The 17,626-nt window shown below is 38.2% G+C and overlaps 1 protein-coding gene across 3 annotated transcripts in view; it reads left to right on the top strand.

Moving 5' to 3' along the window:
- PPP1R9A (protein phosphatase 1 regulatory subunit 9A) overlaps nt 1-17,626 on the top strand; it is a 135,651-nt gene that overhangs the window by 99,360 nt on the left and 18,665 nt on the right. For 2 of the 3 annotated variants that reach the window (XM_063412014.1, XM_063412004.1), the window contains exons 7-13: nt 1,591-1,746; nt 7,110-7,163; nt 9,043-9,272; nt 10,629-10,725; nt 10,848-11,019; nt 15,160-15,317; nt 15,867-16,167. In XM_063412014.1, coding sequence (XP_063268084.1) covers nt 1,591-1,746; nt 7,110-7,163; nt 9,043-9,272; nt 10,629-10,725; nt 10,848-11,019; nt 15,160-15,317; nt 15,867-16,167 — 1,168 coding nt within the window. The remainder of the gene's footprint in view (nt 1-1,590; nt 1,747-7,109; nt 7,164-9,042; nt 9,273-10,628; nt 10,726-10,847; nt 11,020-15,159; nt 15,318-15,866; nt 16,168-17,626) is intronic. The other variant, XM_063412024.1, reaches the window with a different exon arrangement.

Genomic DNA, 17,626 nt, shown 5'->3' with positions numbered 1-17,626 from the left:
GCCTCACTTTACAGTGACTATTTTAAAGTATGGATGTGTTATGTTGGTGACTCACCTTATTTTTAGTAGTTCTTTCAACATCATACAATTTCACTAAACTATTTTATGCTTTCTGTGTGTTTTGTCTTTGTTTTTTAAAACTTCAGTGGTTTAAAAAAGAAGAATGTAGGTTTATCTTTAAAGGTTCCTTTTAACCCAAACCATTCTATGATTTTATGTGCTGTGTGTGTGAAACTGTGCACCTAGAGTCAACATCTTGCATGCACTGCTTTTTAGTTGAGAGAGATTCTATTTGAGATTCACATAAGCCTAAACAACAGCTGAGAAACTGAACTAAGATAGGAAACTGAGGTTTGAACTGTTGTTCAAATATCTGAGTTCTTACTTCTTGTTTTGGAAAGTCCTTTTGTCAAAAAGTGACACTAATAAATACTTTTAGCACTATGGGGAATATACTTCTGATAGTAGTACTATGTTTTTTAATCTCAGGAACTGAAAGCTAATGGAGAAAAGCTTTGAATAATTTTGTCAAAATTTTGGTGGTGTTACTGTATAAACATGAAAAGGACTGTGCTGGTCCCCCCCACCCTTCCTTTTCCACGTATTTATTTAGTCCCAAGCCCAGTAAATCCAGATGTGGTCCTGAGGGAAGTGTTGGCTTTGTGTTTGCATAGTCATCTGCGCAGCCAGCGGGCTGTTTGTGATCTACACGCTGTACTCCAGCTTCCAGGGGGAGCCCGCAGAGCCAAGGTGGGACCATTCACCTTAGGGACAGGGAGAGATGAGCACAGACATGTGCAAAAGACTGAGTAGGCAGCTTGGGTTCAAGATTGCAAGCTTTTTCTTTTCAATAGTATTGTTTTGTTTGTTTGTTCTTGAGATACTTACTGCAGCTTATGATTTTTCAAAATTCTATTTTGTCAGCAGATTGTTTGCATCTCATGGTTTACCAGCCCAAGAAACACCCACATTTGTTGTTCAAACCTAGTTCAAAGCAGTGCCTTATTCAGGGAGAAAATTGAGTAAACTCTGGCTTCAGGCTCTGAACTTGTCTCTGACACTTGGTTTCTTTTTCCTACTGTTGTCTTTCTGTGTGGGTGTGACTTTTCTATCATTGATTTGTTTATAAAGAATAAACCAGTGAGTTTTCAAATTCAGCATGGAATATCACTGGAGAATTACTTCATCCAGATGACTTTACTAACAACTAATCAAGATCCTGTTGGTTGTATTCTGGTTTTTTTTTCTGTTTGGAGAAGATTCCTTGTTAAATCTGAAATAAATTTGGAGAGTTCTTCCAATGGAAAAGAGGCCTCATTTGGAAAAGGATAAAAACATCAAAATACAGAGCAAGTAATGCTTGAGAAATGAGTTATTAGTGCTTAAGACACTGTTTTCTCTCTTAATGTGCTGAAATAATACTGTGGAGTTATATTTTGTCTGGTAGAATTCATCAGTATTGGAGTTAAAGACAAAGATAACCTTTTTTGTATGCAGATTGCTGTGATTGCACAGTATCTTAATTACTCTTTGAATAGTCTCTGCATATTAAGAGGATAACTGGAATTTCTTAAATGCTATAAAATTAAGACAGGGGAATATGCTACAGATGAAGAAGATGAAGACATGGGACCTGTCCTTCCAGGAGGTGACATGGCTATTGAAGTGTTCGATCTCCCTGAAAATGATGACATGTTCTCCCCCAGTGATGTGGACACCAGCAAACTTGCTCACAAATTCAAAGAAGTAAGTTATGTATCAGAAAGTATTCCTGAAATACATCACTGAACCAGATTTTATCTCAGTGTTCAGTGCTTGGGTTTTTTCTCTTGAAAACTGGAGAGGTTATTAGCTTTTTGTATGCTTAGTACTTTGAAATGACTCAAAATGCTTGAAAGAAGTAGAGCTGTCATTTGGAGGTTTTTTGGCATCAGCTTTCAAGTGGTTGTTTTATTGATGAGGGCAATTTATAAATGAACTTTTCAATATAGAAATTACTCTGCCTCAACCCTTAGTTTGACCACACAGACAAAGTGCAAGTTAATTCATCACTATCAGAATCCTGGGGTTTGGGATTGGTGGTTTTTGGTTTGATTTGGTTTGCTTTGGTTTTGTAAGATTCCAATAAAAGGTGATTGGGAAAACCAAACAATAAGTGTTAAATTTCAGTGAAGAGAGACGTGTGAAACTCATCCTGTACCATTACACAGTAACTCATCAGTTACCGCCGTGTCACGTTTGGCCGTGGGTTTACAAACATGCTCTATTGGGGAAGCAGCCCTACATGAAGTTTTTTACCATTTTACCATTTTACCAAAGTTTTACCAAAACCATTCCAAGTTTATGGTTAGGCAGTGGATATAGCATCCACCTGCACTAACTGTGATGTTCATTGTGGTCATTGAATTAATATAATTTCACATACCAAAGTATGGAGGGACATTTCTTCTGTATTTTAGGCTGTGCTTTGATGTGGCTTCTTTTTAAGCTTTCCTGAATTCTCATGCAAATAAAGATATGAAACAGTGGATGTACCTAAGCTTACAGTAATGGGCTGAGTGATGGCAGTAAAGTTTTTTTCTTTTAAACAAAGGAAGAGGGAAGGGTTGAAAGTAGGCAGAACCTCATAGGAGATTTAAGCAGCAGAACCTGGGTCCAGAGAGGAGTTTTAAAATACCAGGATTCCCTTTTTATCCTTCTCCACTTATTCTTTTGTCTTCACTCAAACCAGATATTTTATCTTGTATAAATATATTGTTACCACCCTCTAGTGAGAGTCACGTGTGGAAAGTAATCAGTCAATGAGCAGCCAGGTCTTTCCCTTTTCTGCTGATAGCCCTCGCAGCCATTGGGTGCCTACTGTTACTCATTGTTGGTTCCTGAAAGTTTTTTGCATTACTTACATTATCATTTTCTCACTCTGTATTTTGAGTTTCAGGCTCTTACATGAATTAGCAGAACATTTCACTTCATTTGCTAATACTTTACATCACACATAGAAATACTGTCTCAAAGCAGTGGGAAGATGCTACCATTCTCCATGGGTCAGCGAGTTTTCCAAGGCTATGCAAAACACAGATGCAGTGATGGGCAAGACACTCACCTTTGAATAAATGACCTTTAAATCTGAGCTTGAATACAGTTTCCATAAACCCCGGCTATTGCTATAACTGAGCTTGTCCAGACTAATTTGAAGTTATTTGCAGACCTGTCTTCTGTAATGGCCTTAAAATACTGTTTTAGAGACCAGATGAAGGTCTCTAAAACACTTTGGGATCCTTGACTGTAATTGTAGATGAGAGCCTGAGAAGAAAACATGAAATGCTCCTGCCTAAGAGTGGACTCTTTCAGCAGCCCACACAGTTACTGCTGTTATGAGCACGCCACTTTTGTGTCACTGCTTGTCTTTAAGAGTACACAGCTGCGTTTTGTTGGCTGAGGCCAAGTGAGTACATGTATTTTTCTTGGTATTTGCCCTGAATTCTTTCAACACTAGAGGACTTGTTCATGATCACACTGCACAAGCCCACACAGTGTTTTCTGGAATTGTATTTAAAGAATAACTGTTCTTTCTTGTTCTTACTCCAGAGATTATTGAAAGTATTAGGCAAGTGGGTAGGACATAATCTTTAAGCATAATCGTTTGACCTAATTAGTTGAATTCAGTCTTTGCAACAAAAAATGTGTTCCCATACTCTGCGAGCACTCTTACTTAAAATGCTTTGCTTTTGGAATGAAACTCAGAAGAGAGATGGGCATTCCTGGGTGAATCACTGTACTTCTGAAAGTCTTGTTTTCCTGGCTGTAAAGCAGAAAACATAGGACTGATTTTTCTTAACTGCTTTGACAGAAAGAGCTAGAAACTTTATTTTAGCTGTGATGATTGAAGAGAGACAAGTTCTGTAGGGTGAAGGGACATTTATGTAAGAATCCATTACGTTTTAATGAAATATATGAAGAATGGATTATTATTATATGCAAAAAATATATAATGATTACATAAAAATTGTCATGGAGATTATTAGATTCTATTGCATACTTTCCTTCCCAGTGTACTCCTGATGTTCTTAACATTTGCTAGACTTCCATCCCATTCTACCTTTTACAGTTTTGATGAATTCAATACATTTGCTCTCTGAAAGGTAACTTTTATAACAAGTTTTATTGTTTTGTAGAGAATTAATCACCTTTTCAAGACATACTTGAATAGGAAATGTGCCAAAAATTACTCAAAATGTCTTTGTTAAAGTGAAGCCTTCACAATTTTATATTGATTCATATCCAAAAAATACACAAAACAGTATGTGCTAAGAATTTGTCTGGCATTAAGCAGGACATGGAATAAAGCTTTCTGATCCCCTGTTAGTAAACTTGCTTAAAAAAATTTAGCTATAGAGTCCAGATTTTCTTGCCAAATAGTTGACCTTGCCTGTTGTTTAGTCTAACCTATAAATATGTTAGTATTTCTCATCTATTCTACAAGCATAATTAGTTCCTTTTTTAAAAAGAAGTACATATCCATCTACACATTTTTCTGTTTTAAGCAGAAAAGAGTCTTCTGCCTCAGTGGGATCTGCTGTACCATGTACTGATTCTGTGATCTGACTGGGTGCTCAGTATTCATTTTTTTAACTTAATAACAGAGAGCACAAAAATAACTGTTAAAAACCATCTGTACCTGAGCAGATTGTAATTTATGCAACAATTTGGAATTTATTTGTATGTAATAATCAGCTCTTTAAGTGCTCCTTATGGATTTGTGGGGTTTCGGAATAGATGGGAGTGGACTGTCAGCAGGTAACCTAAGGCTTGAGTCTTGGCTTTTCAATGTCATTATTAAGTCTGAAATGGGAAAATCTAGCTCATCCATTATTCACCTGATTTTATCTCATCCCAGAACAATGTAGCAGAACTAAGCAAAGGGTTGGGCATTTTATAAACACCCTGATGTTTTGAGATGGTTCTTCAATAATTTTTCACTACTAACAGGAATACAATAGGGAGAAAAAAAGAGTTCTCTAATCTCTGAAGATGGTCGATCAGAGGTTGGAATGACTGAGCTCAAAAATTGCAAGTAACCTCTTGCAAATGAGTTACTAAATAAAGTATCTCCTTTTTTTCCTCTAATATATATATAAAAAGGTGTATGTCCTTCTCAGGTTCCTGGCCTGCTAAGTGCAGTAGCTTCACTGGCAGCTTCTTGCCATTACACCAGCTCCAGGGCTGCCAAGTGCCCGTTCCCTGCTGCACTGGCACCTCTCCATCCTGGAGGAGGAGCCCTGCTCCCCTGTGGCACTTCCTCAGGAGCCCCAGGATCCGTGGCTTACCTGTGTTTCTGCAAGTGCTGCAGTCAGGGCCTGGTTTCATTTGAAATGAAAACTTGTATCTGCTCTCACATGAAGCACTTGAGGAGCCGTAACACTTTTCAGTGCAAAGTTAAAAAGTGAGCATAAGTAGCAGATGATCGTGGGGACTGGGAGTTCCTACAGCCTCCTCTGGAGACCATGACCAAGAAATGAGTGTTGGAAAGATTCCTAAATGGAACTGGTGAATCAGTGTCTCCTGTATTCTGTCCAGCATAAATTGAGGAATTCTCCACCTTAAAGGACTAGGTTTATTCAGTAGATTAATTAAGGCTGATTTGCAAACCAAACTGTATCTGAGAGTGTGCATTTCCTATGCCACAAGAAGGGGCATTCAAGGGACTTCATGAAAAGGGAATTTCTAAATTAGCTCAGAATTTCTCAGAGATACTTGTACTGGTCAGCTCAGTGATAGCTCCTGTTATTTTGAAAATTATTCCTATCTTCCAGAAGAAATTTTCCTTTGATTAATTTGAACCTTTTCTTACTAACAGCTGATTCTTTTAAGAGTGTAGCCATTGCTTCACCAGAGATGCTAGTTTCGGTTCAGTACAACAACCTCATATACTCTATTAGCTCAACATAAACTATTCCCAAAAGCTCATGTTGGTCTTGTAAGAGAAGTGACCTGCATGTAAAACATGCTTTTCCGTAACTATTCCTCTATTCATAAATAATGGGCAATGCTTTATCTCCAGTGCAGTGCTGGCTCAGGGTGTAATTCACTTTTTGCCCGTGCCCTCAGCTCGAGTCAGTGATTGAGTGTACGGTTGTGGGGCCTGTCAGTAGTTTATCCGTGCTGCCTGCTTTAGACAGTACAGCAGCAGGGATGGGCGTGCAGGCCAGTATTGGGTACATGTGCGCCATCCCTTCCATTTGGATTTGGGTTATGCTGTTGAAGCTGTGGTTCAGTTTGTACTTCAGAGCATTCCTGGAGCCTGTGAAGAGCAGACCTTTGTGGTAAAACTAAAGGTGCTTCGGGACACTGCCTAATACACCCAGAGTAGTGACTGTTCACAGGAACAGACTGAGGTTGGTTAGGATGGAAGAGATCCCACAGCAGGTGTGCAGGTGGATGTCAGGTCCTCCACACCAACTCTTTCCCTGTGCAGATCCCCTGTTGTTGTGGCTGCTTGGTGATGTAACTACAACCTTTAGCATTCTGCCTGGGCTGTTAATCTGCTTGCAGTCGCTTTGTTGCTTGAATGCTGTTGCTGTTATTTAGTTTCCCAACTGAGATTAGTAAACGCAGCTATTGGTGAAGGATAGCATCACTTTACCTTTCTTCTTGCATGAAATAAATGTGTGGAATCTTCCCTCAAGGTTTTCCTGACTTCTTGAGTTGTTAAATCACTTATTTCCATATTTGCCTATTTGTAATGTGCCTGCTTTAATCAGTGCAGTGGGACTTTCAGCACTGGGATGTATTTCACATTCACATCAGAGGAGAGCAAAGCCCAGCAGGATAACATCTATTTTTTTTAAACATAAGACATTTGGTTTTGCTAAACAGATTGGATGTTCTGATTTGAAATTATGAGTGGTTAGACGGCATCCTATCTTTAATTAGGTTGCACAGACTGAGTCATTTTGCAAGCTAGACATTTTAATTTACAATCTACTGCACTGCAGCACTCTTCGGGGCCTTCTGCTGTGTAATAAGGTATTCAACTTGCAGCACTGGCTTTAAAAATACCGGAGTACTCTCTGTGACTTCACTTGTTTATCTTATATTTTCAATTCTAGTTGCAAATCAAACATGCAGTTACAGAAGCTGAAATTCAGAAGCTGAAGACAAAGGTAAGAATCAATATATGGTTAATACATTTTTTTTCCTTCATGCAAAATCAGATATGAAGACGTATCTTTATGTGGGTGGAGAAGTCAACATCCTTATTAAAGGCTGATAAAGAAGCACAGTGGCTCAGCTAAATCTTCTCTTGGTGTATATTCTTTATTCCAAGTTTCAAGTAAAAATCTTAAGTGCTGCTATTACAGGAAAGTGCCAACTTTTTTTAGCTTCAATTAAACATACGTTTTAAGGGGTATCGTAATGACTAAATGGCAGATTGCTAAAATTTAAAATTTAAATTTTAAATTCTGATGCATTTTTCAAGTTTTAAAATTGTATTTGGATTGAATATTCAAGTTGAAGTTAGTAGGTTTTTTTATTTACCAGTCATGTTAAAGTATCCCTACGCTGCTTTCCATTATCGACATTTAAAAAAACCGATTTCTTTAAAGGTATTTAGTAGAAATTATTTTTTATACAGAAGAAAAATTGTTGTTTCATATTATTGCAATTCTCTTTAAAAGATAAGTCTAGGAAGGAAAAATATTACCAATTTAAAAGAAAACATTATCTCACAATCAGTTGCTAGTTAATAAATTAAATTTGCTATAGCAATAAAAAAGAATTGGGTTTGTTTTGTACTAGGGTAATCTTTATGGGAACCTAACTGATTATTCAATTGTTCAGAAATACTAGGTTTAATAATGACATCCTTCTCTTTGAGTCTGAGGACATTATAAAGGAAATAAAAATAAGAAAAAGAGAAAATTGTCCTTCAGAAAAAGATTTTAGATTATTATTTCTTTCCAGCAGCGTTTGCAATCACTGTGTATTCTGCATAGTGTTTATCAAATCTGCATAAATTACTGTTAAAAAAAATTCAGAGTGTAACTGTTTTCTGTAAGGACAATTTCTGTTGTCCTGTCTCAGTCCAGAAAGTCAAAAATCTTTTCTTCCTCTGCTTTCTAGTTCCAATCTAGCAACTGGAGCCACAGAGTCGATCCCTTGGGATTGTGCCAAGGCCCATTGACTTGATGGCATCAATGTGTGGGTGTAAACATTCATCTGTGCAAATCCATTTGCAAAATTAGGGTTAATGTGCTTTTTAATGTTGGACCTTTTTACCTCATCCTTTCAATAGAGCTGAAGAAAATGTGACTGATTTAGGTATATTACTTATAAAACTGCAAACAAGTTGATTTTTTTGGTGTTTATCATCCGTGATGCTAGCAGAACTGCCTAGAGCAAATTAAAAACTCTTGATAAATAGGGATATTAAGGCATTTTTTGTTCACTAAATTCTAGGAGCTAAATCACACAAGATGTGGTATAATCCTACCCTTATCCAGCACCAAACTCTGAAACCTGCAGGTAGCTTCAGTTAGGAAATAACAACCCTAACAAAAAAACAAACAAAAACAAAAACAAAACAAAACAAAACAAAAAAAACCTGGAAATCAAACTCCCCTTTCCCAAAATAAGAAATGTCATCATTTTCTGAAAGTGTGTGAATGCTTTATAGCACCTGAGTCACATGCACAAAGCAAAATGCATCCCATGTGCTGGCTGATTAACCCTGCAGTTTGCCTGAGTACGCCACTATTGACATTTTTAAATGTCAGCCAGTCAAATAGGTTAGTATAACCCAGAGAAACATAGAAGCTGCACTGGAACACTGAGCAAAAACTTTGCTTGGTTTTATGAGGAAGAATAATACATGGATCAGCCTGTTTTCTTTGTCCTGGAACACTCTTCCCACTACTAGCATATTACTGTCATAGTTACTGATTTGCTGGTTCTCTCTATTTGTGGTGTTTGAATTAATCCTAAACTATCAGGCTGTACTTTGCAGCTTTTTAAGGACTGCATCTCCACTCCTTTGTTCAGCTGCAGGCTGCTGAGAATGAGAAGGTGAGATGGGAATTGGAGAAGACCCAACTCCAGCAGAACATTGAGGAGAATAAGGAAAGGATGATGAAATTAGAGAGTTATTGGATTGAGGCACAAACCCTGTGTCACACAGTGAATGAGCACCTCAAGGAGACGCAAAGCCAGTATCAGGCTCTGGAGAAGAAATACAACAAGGCAAAGAAATTAATCAAGGATTTTCAGCAAAAGTAAGCAGCTACACCAGGCTCAGCAAATGACTTAGTGGCCAGATAGAAAACATTTATGTGATGTATTTTGAAATATAAAATCCACTGTTAAACACCTGTAAGGTAAACACTGTTTTCCACTTTTTTATTCATGAAAACCATGGACTCTTTATTGTTGAAAAATGCTAGTATTCAAGCTCTAGTCATACTGTACCTAAAAAAAGACTTAGTCTGTAATTTTCCAGGTTGGTATGTTTCAGAATTAGGAGATAGCTCAATGTAATTGCAAACAACTAAGAGCAATCACAGTAAAACATTTGATTAGCAAAGTTTGCAGCAATTTATATGGGTATTGTATCACCTGGATTCATTCCTGCTGTGTAGTAATGTAACGTAAAAAAGAATATTGTTTTGTTACATTTTACATTTTATTTTTCTTCTTCTTATAGATGCCAAGAATGTTTGAGCTGAATTGAGCTAACTGATGATTTCCTGGGCCCCTCTGTTTCATGTGGTCCCCTCTCTCTGGTGGCTAGCAAGAATAATAACATCTTACATTTCTATAACAGCTTAAATTCCCCAAACAACTTATTTTTGGCAGCAGCTTTTTTAATTTTTTGGCTGAAATATACTTATTTGAAGAGGAAAACTCAAAGACTTACAGCCATGTCAAGTGATAATAGGGATTGCAGAAATTAATATCCTGTGCCATTAAAAAGGGGTTATATTGTCTATCTTGGAATTTCGTGACTGTTCCAGAACTAGTTTGCATTTGTGTGCTTTCTAGCACAAATTTCTTTGATAGTCAAAATAAAAAGAGATAGGGCAAGTCACTAGAATGAGTTTGGCTAGCTTTCTGTTGACATTCTGCTTTATATCAGTAAAAGATCTAGTCAGTTGTTTTTAAATACCTCAGACACCTTAACTGACCTTACAGATTTCCTTTCGAAAATTCAATTTGTACCTGCAAACTTGCAGGTTGTCCTTTCTGTGAAGGAGCACAGTCATTCATACTCCACTAAAGCAGAGACTTTGCTCTATGTCGTACAATAGAGAACAGCATAAACTAAGCTACATTGTTTTTGTTGTAAACACAGATTAGGAAAGGAAACTAGGTTAACTGGTTTGATTATTAGTAAGAACTGACATTTTTTTCCCAGATAAGTTTCTCATGCCATTTTTATATCATTGCCTACCATACTCACTTAGACTAATTGCTTAGGGTTTCGTCCTGATTGCAGTTTCATAGTTCTTACTAAGTAACTGATAAATTATTTGCGAAGGACAGATTTTTCTGATGACTAGCAAAACATTTTATTTTTTGTTTCACTCTGATTGCTTTGATGACAGCAAATCTTTTTTTTTTTTTCTCTTAAGAGAACTTGACTTCATCAAACGCCAGGAAGCTGAACGAAAGAAAATAGAAGATTTGGAGAAAGCACACCTTGTAGAGGTTCAAGGCTTACAAGCTCGTGTGAGTGCTGTTTACCTTTATATTTGTAGAATGAGTCTGATACTTTGGAAAAATAACATCTCTAATTGGGAGTGTGTATAGGGGTGGATATTGTTGATAATACTGTGTTGTATTTCTTTCAGATACAAGACTTGGAAGCAGAAGTTTTCAGGCTGATGAAGCAAAATGGAAGCCAGGTTAACAATAACAACAACATTTTTGAAAGGCAGACATCTTTTGGAGAAGTTTCTAGAGGAGATCCAGTGGAAAATCTGGATACTAAGCAAGTGACCTGCCTGGATGGTTTAAGTCAAGGTTTGTTTGAACCAAACCATAACTCCTATGAATCACAGAGTCATAGAATAGTTTGGGTTGGAAGTACCTTAAGGATCATTTAGTTCCCATCCCCCTGCCATGGGCAGGGACACCTTTCACTAGACCAGGTTGCTCAAAGCTGCCTCCAACTTGGCCTTGAACACTTCTGTGGATGGAAATGCCACAGCTTCTCTGGGCAGCCTGTTCCAGTGTCTCATCCCCTCACAGTAAAGAATTCCTTCCATACGTCTAACCTAAATTGAACCATTACTCCTTGTCCTGTCATTACAGTTCCTTCCAAAGAATCCCCCTCTGCCTTTCCTGTGGGCCCCTTCAGATGCTGGAAGGTTGCTGTGAGGTCTCTGCACAACCTTTTATTTTCCAGGCTGAACAGCCCCAACTTTCTCAGCCTGTCTTCATGGGAGAGGTGCTGCAGTCCCCTTATCCACATCATGCTCTTCCTGTGGACTTGCTCCAACAGTTCCATGTCCTTCTTAGGCTGGGAGTCCCAGAGCTGGATGCAGCACTCCACGTGGGGTCTCACGAGAGCAGAGGGGCAGAATCACCTCTTTTCACCTGCTGGCCACCCTGCTTTCAATGCAGCCCAGCATTCCTAGAAACCATAATATTACTTATTTCTCTATTGAAACAAAAGCAGTACAGTAAGAAATAAATTAATTTCTAGCAAACACAGAAGTGTTTTATTAAAATTGATATTTAGCAGTCATTTCATGTGTGGATCTCAACAATATTCAAATCAATATGAATCACATTTTTAACAATGTGCATAAAAATATGTGTATAAAAAAGAGCCAGTCCTTGCTGAAATTCTATTAGGTGATATGCAGACCTTTCGCAATTGATTTCCACAAATCTTCACAGACTTTTTTTTTCTGTCAAGTGTTAATTGTAATGAAACCTCTGAACTTCAGAAAAGCACCCAGGATGAAAAGAAAGTCTGTATTTCTGCCATAGAGACTCAGTAAGTGTTATAGAACATTTAATACTTAGAAGTGCTGTTAAAACAAATCCTTTCAGTAGTTTGTTTCAGGAGAGGAAAGTATGTTTTCTTCACCTGACTCAGAAAAATGATGCTTACATGTACTGTTGTAACAATGTCAACACACATCTATGGCTCAAGAGCTAAAATTCAGGAATTTCTGCATGTAAAAAAAGCAAAAAGAAAAATTGTAAAATTCATTCTAAAAAGTTGGAAGTGCTTAGTACAGCATTAAAAATTTGCATGTTAGTGCTTCAAAATTATGTTTTCTAATCGATCCATTTGCATAAAAATTTTCAAAGAGCTGCCTTTTTTCATTCCAAAAATGTTTTCCTGGAGAAATGTTACCAGTGTTAATTATTTCTGAATGTTAAAGAAGATGATCTCTGAATTTAAGCACCCAAGTTTAACCACAGGAATACAAACACAAATTGTTTGCTAGGAAAAATAAATAATCAGCAATGATTTTTTGAAAGCAGAAAAGCATAGTTAGATCTTAGAGTCCAGGCTGCATTTGTGATTTTAACAAGCTGAAAAAACCTTCTTTTTAAAAATAAGGGTATCTTTAAATATGCTGTGGCACTCTGAGTTCCATATACCTTTCCCAGTCAATTCTGCATCACTTTCTGAGGTCTGTGTGAGACTCTAGCACAGTGATACTTGCTCTGCAAAGAGCCTACATCTCTCTATCACTCTCATTTCAACCTTTTAAGAAAGGAACTTGCCATCAACCCCTGGATGTTTGCAGAGGAGCTATAAAGGCCAGGGGTGTTGTCCACGATGTTTTGGAGGTGAGTAGAGTCCCTCTGGGTGCTGTGGGTTGTGCACACTGCCTCTGTGACGTTCACACAGGTGCTCCAGTCTCTTTTCTGGCTCATGTTTGGCAAGTATAATGCGTGCTTCTTGATCAAGCCTCTGCATTAGGTCCCTGGGGTGGGACTACATGTGGACAGCCACATCCCAGAATTTTGTTCAAAGGTTTGCAGGTCTGTCTTCCATCAAAAAATTAGGGTATGTAAAAGTACAATATTTTAATTAAAAGTGTATCAGGGATGTTTGTGTTTCAGTGTGATCTGAGGTGTTTATTACATCCTTGCGTGGTGGGAGACTTGGGAAGAAGCACTGGGTGCAGCTGATGGTTGCCAACATTTGAGCATGACTGTTGCTGCCGGTGCTCTGGCCATGTTCAGTGTTCTGCCAGACTGCGCGACTCCTCAGGCTGTAACACAACCTCACACGGAGCTAAGGGGCTGCCAGGAACATCCTGGAAGTTAAAAAGAGAAAAGCAAAACTGCTGCGGCCTGCATAATTCTTCCTTTGCTTTGCCAGGGAATACTAGACTACGGATTGTGTTTCCTTTACAAATATATGGTTTATTCTGAGAGTCCAGAAGGGCATTGTAGCCTTCTGGTTTAGTGATCACGAGCTGTGTCTGCAGTAGACAGTCAAGTTGTTTACTGACAGGAGTCAGTGGTTTGAAATCTAAACAGTTCAGTGCTGTCAAATACCTGAGAGAGACTTTGACAGCCTCAGACTTTGGTATCTCTGTGCAAGTGCACGTTCAAGCCACTTTGTGGCTCTGCTTTCTGGGTGTCTTTGGATACCCAGGGATGCATCAGTTCACAGAAGGGGATTTTAAATTCTGTCAGCCTGTCTAATGGAAAAACCGTGGGAGTACAGGCGAGCTCTTTCCTGCTTCACAGTGATACTGATACAGTTCATGGAAGATGGAAGAATGTTGGAGTCAAGTGGTTGAATGTCTAATGAAAGAAAGTCTCATTACATTGACTCTGAGAATGAAATAAAAACTATTAGGACTTTTATGTGAGAGATTTTCCAGTCTCTGGATTGGGAGATTACTACAGCATCATGTGGGGTTGTGGGTTTTTGCTGGGAGGTCTGAGGGCCAGCTACTCTGTGAAGAAGAGGGAGCTGTGACTGGGAGTGGCAGCACATGTGGCTGGGGCAGAGACCGTCTGACAGCAGCCCAGCTCCACTGCAACAAAGCAGCTCGAGATGGGGTGGAGGAAGCAGGAAGCTCCAGGCCCAGATGGTCTCTTGCTTTAGGAAGGCCCATATGAGAACTTCTGTGAATACCATTTGCAGTCCTATGTTGATAGTTTGCATAATTTCAGCAGTGAAATGAGGGGACATATGGAAGTGTGTAAACCTGAAAAAACAAATACAAGCAGTTCAAGCCATGACAATGTGTAGTTATCCTGTGGAGTACTTGGGGCAGAAGCATCATTGCAAGTCAGGCAATGCTAATTATTCTGTAGTATCATGTGAAGTAAAATTTAACTCTTACACATCGAAGAAAAGCAAAAATATCTGTAAGATCAGATTTTAATTAATTAGTGTATTCTGCATGCAGTATATAGACAAGTAAATTTATCTAATGGATTATGGTTTTTTACTTTGAGGGTTGAAAAAATTGTTAAAACCATATAAATCTATTCTTTTTCTAGTATAAAATACAAAAACACCTTTAAAAATGTTTTGAGTCTTAGTCACTGCAGCTTTGTAACATTTTAAACTTGCTGCAATACTCAGATTTCATTTGAGTAGATGGTTGATAGCTGAGACAAGTACAGCTATGTTAGTTTCAGCTGTAGAGGGAAGTCATATACAAAGTGTTCAGTATACTTCACTCACAAGACATTCAGGAATCGGGTGTCTTTGAACCCAGGCAAGTAAGATGGTTTCATTGTTCCATTTTTTGTATTAAATGCTTCTCCAGTTTTCATGTATCACACAATGATGTTTATGCCCTGGTGGAGGAGACCTCTCTGCAGGTCAAGCACATGCAACTCCCTCTGAAAGAGTCTAAGTGGATTTGTGTGATCGCGTGTGTAGCAGTGGGAATACTTAGTTGAATTCTTAAATATCTGCAGTTGATTCTTTGCTATGCCCTTGCTGAATCTGTACAGATAAACTTGTTTATGCAAATAACTTTTTTGGGGGACTACAGGAAGTATGAAGGTACAGGTACAAGTAAAATGTGCCTTTTCCAACCTAAATGATTGTATGAGTCTATGCAAATGGGCGCACTTGCAATTCTTTGTACAACAGTTCCTTTTCTTTAAAAATGTAATGAAGGAACCTTCTGTTGAACAGTTTCAAATCATGTTTCCATACAGATTTCAATGAAGCAGTTCCAGAAACAGAGAGACTGGACTCCAAAGCACTGAAGACTCGAGCCCAGCTCTCAGTGAGGAACAAGCGGCAGAGGCCTTCCAGAACGCGGCTGTATGATAGCATCAGTTCAACTGATGGGGAGGACAGCCTGGAACGAAAGGTGAGAAGGACTCTACCCGCTCTTTCAGGATTCCTATGGAGTGCTAGATTGCCCCTGTAAGTCAGTTCATCCTCTGTCATTTTCCTTTTATTGTAGCACAGGCAGTATTTATTCCTCTGTGGCCAGTCTGCTGTGAATGTCCTTGAGTGATGTGCAAGTCCGGTTTCCTTTTGAGTCAGCAAACCTGTTTTTGTGGTTCTGTTGTGTTTTAACTGGAATCCTGGTCTTTTTGATTTACGTGTGCTTTATAATGCAGAGCGGGTCTTTTCATTTATGCAGGAGGTGAAAGGAGCTTGAATTGTGCATTTCTCTATTTGTTACCACAGTTGGTACAATATTTGCTCATTGTTTTGTCCTAATCTGACTTCATCTGAAAGCAAATACCAATAAACTGTGTCTGGTATCAAAGGGTAATGCCTTGAACTGCTACAGAATTTCATACAAATAGAAAGCTAAATAATGAATAAAAGATTTGCATGTTCAAAGTAAATCTTGCTCTGTTTGCTTACTAAGTGGTATAACCTGCTTTATAATCTCTTATACCAACAGCCATCACACAGTTACAGTAGTCCCATGCACATTTCAAAATCACCACTGCCCTTATGCATGAGAGCATCCTCACCAGCATCAGATTCTGGTGCTTCCTCCCTCTCCCCCGTGGCTAGCAGTGCAGCAATCTCACTTGACAACCTAACTGAAAACCAAGAAGAAGGACAGCAGCACAAAGGAGGTGTCCTTCCCCCATGTGCTCGGGGAGACACTCCACTTTCCTCTCCTTCAAAATCTGGGCACAGCTCTGAAGCATCTCCATTGCATCACCCAGCTGGCAGGAATATTTTACAGGATAAAGGTATTACTGTTTCTTTTACAATAAATTGATGCATCATTTTGCTCACTTAACAGCTATCTACTTTATGACCTTTTGTTGTGCAGTAGTACCTTAGCAACTAGAAGGCACTCATCTTGTAATTTCTTTTGCCTAACTGGAAGTCAAAAAATTTAAAATGACCTTGTATGATGGTATAAGAAAAGGACAAAGTTTAAAATGGGATAAGGAACTTATTTTCTTTTTTTGTCTGGCTTTCTTGGAACTCACTGGAAAGAACAGGGGGAAATTGCCATTAAGAAAAATGATGCATTGTGTATTTTAAAAAAAAAACAGTATTTGAACTTGGGACACCTCCATATTAGACACATGCTTAATACAGGGCACTCACTCAAATAATGTGATTTTGGCACTGCTAGATGATTTTTTTGGAAGGTGTGGAAAGGAGTGTAAGGCAAGAACAACAGATTGTAGCTTTTAATTGCTGAGAGGGGCAAAGTCTAGGTTTAATGAGAGGTTAGTGTCAGCAGATTTTTCATTTACCAAAAAAAAAAAGTAATTTCTTGGGGGGATTTGCCTTACTGTTATTAATTGAATTCAGATTCTTGAAATGCTACATGGATAAAAGAGGATGCAATTGTATGTACCTCAGGTATATGTCTCAGATTCCAGTTTATTATAAAAATTAACAATATATGTCACAGAATACTGAGCTGTCCTTTTCAGATGCATTTCAAAGTCATAATTAGCATTTGACACCACTTCAGCATTCTTAGCAATGCACCTTGCATTCTCAAACTGTCACATAAGCTGAAATACATAATAAAAAATTGTTCATAAGTGAGGGCTGTAGGAGGAGGTCTAGATAGATCCATAACAGACTTCAGCTTGTGTCGGAAAAGGCTTGCTACTGATTTAAACCCTGGGGGTTTTTTTCATCTCTATACATGGCTTTCACACAGGTTCATAAAAGACAGCGTAATGACACTTTACTGAATTTAGGATAGCATTTTTACATGAGTTCTGAAATTGCTAGCTGTAACTACGTTAAATTGTTAAGGATTCCAAGTTAAATTCAATATTTGAGTTTTACAAGTAAAAATAAGGGTGTGAGCATAAGATTGTGACTTGACAAACTCAGCTTGAATGTGTGATTGGTTTGTCAGGGAAGTCCTAAATCCTGCATTTCCAACTGATATATGAAAAATACCTTGATTAAAAATTACTGGAAACTAACCTTGTAGTGCAAGGAATAGGGTATTGCATTCCACCCACTGTGTCACTCTTTGCATTTTAGGTTTGAAAAAAAATCTCTGCCTAAATATTGTTGTCATGCTTTCCTCCTGTGACCGTTAAGTAAACAACCAATGCTTTTGGGTGTGTCCAATTCTGCTGTGTAATACATTTGAATTAACTAGAGCAATATAATTTCAAGTGGAAAAATCATATTTAATAAGTCCCACAAAGAAAATAGACATATTAG

This window comes from Prinia subflava, chromosome 1 (assembly GCF_021018805.1).
Source record: "Prinia subflava isolate CZ2003 ecotype Zambia chromosome 1, Cam_Psub_1.2, whole genome shotgun sequence".
NCBI lineage: Eukaryota > Metazoa > Chordata > Aves > Passeriformes > Cisticolidae > Prinia > Prinia subflava.
Note: the sequence above shows the minus strand (reverse complement) of the source record. Positions and strands in the feature narration are given on the sequence as shown.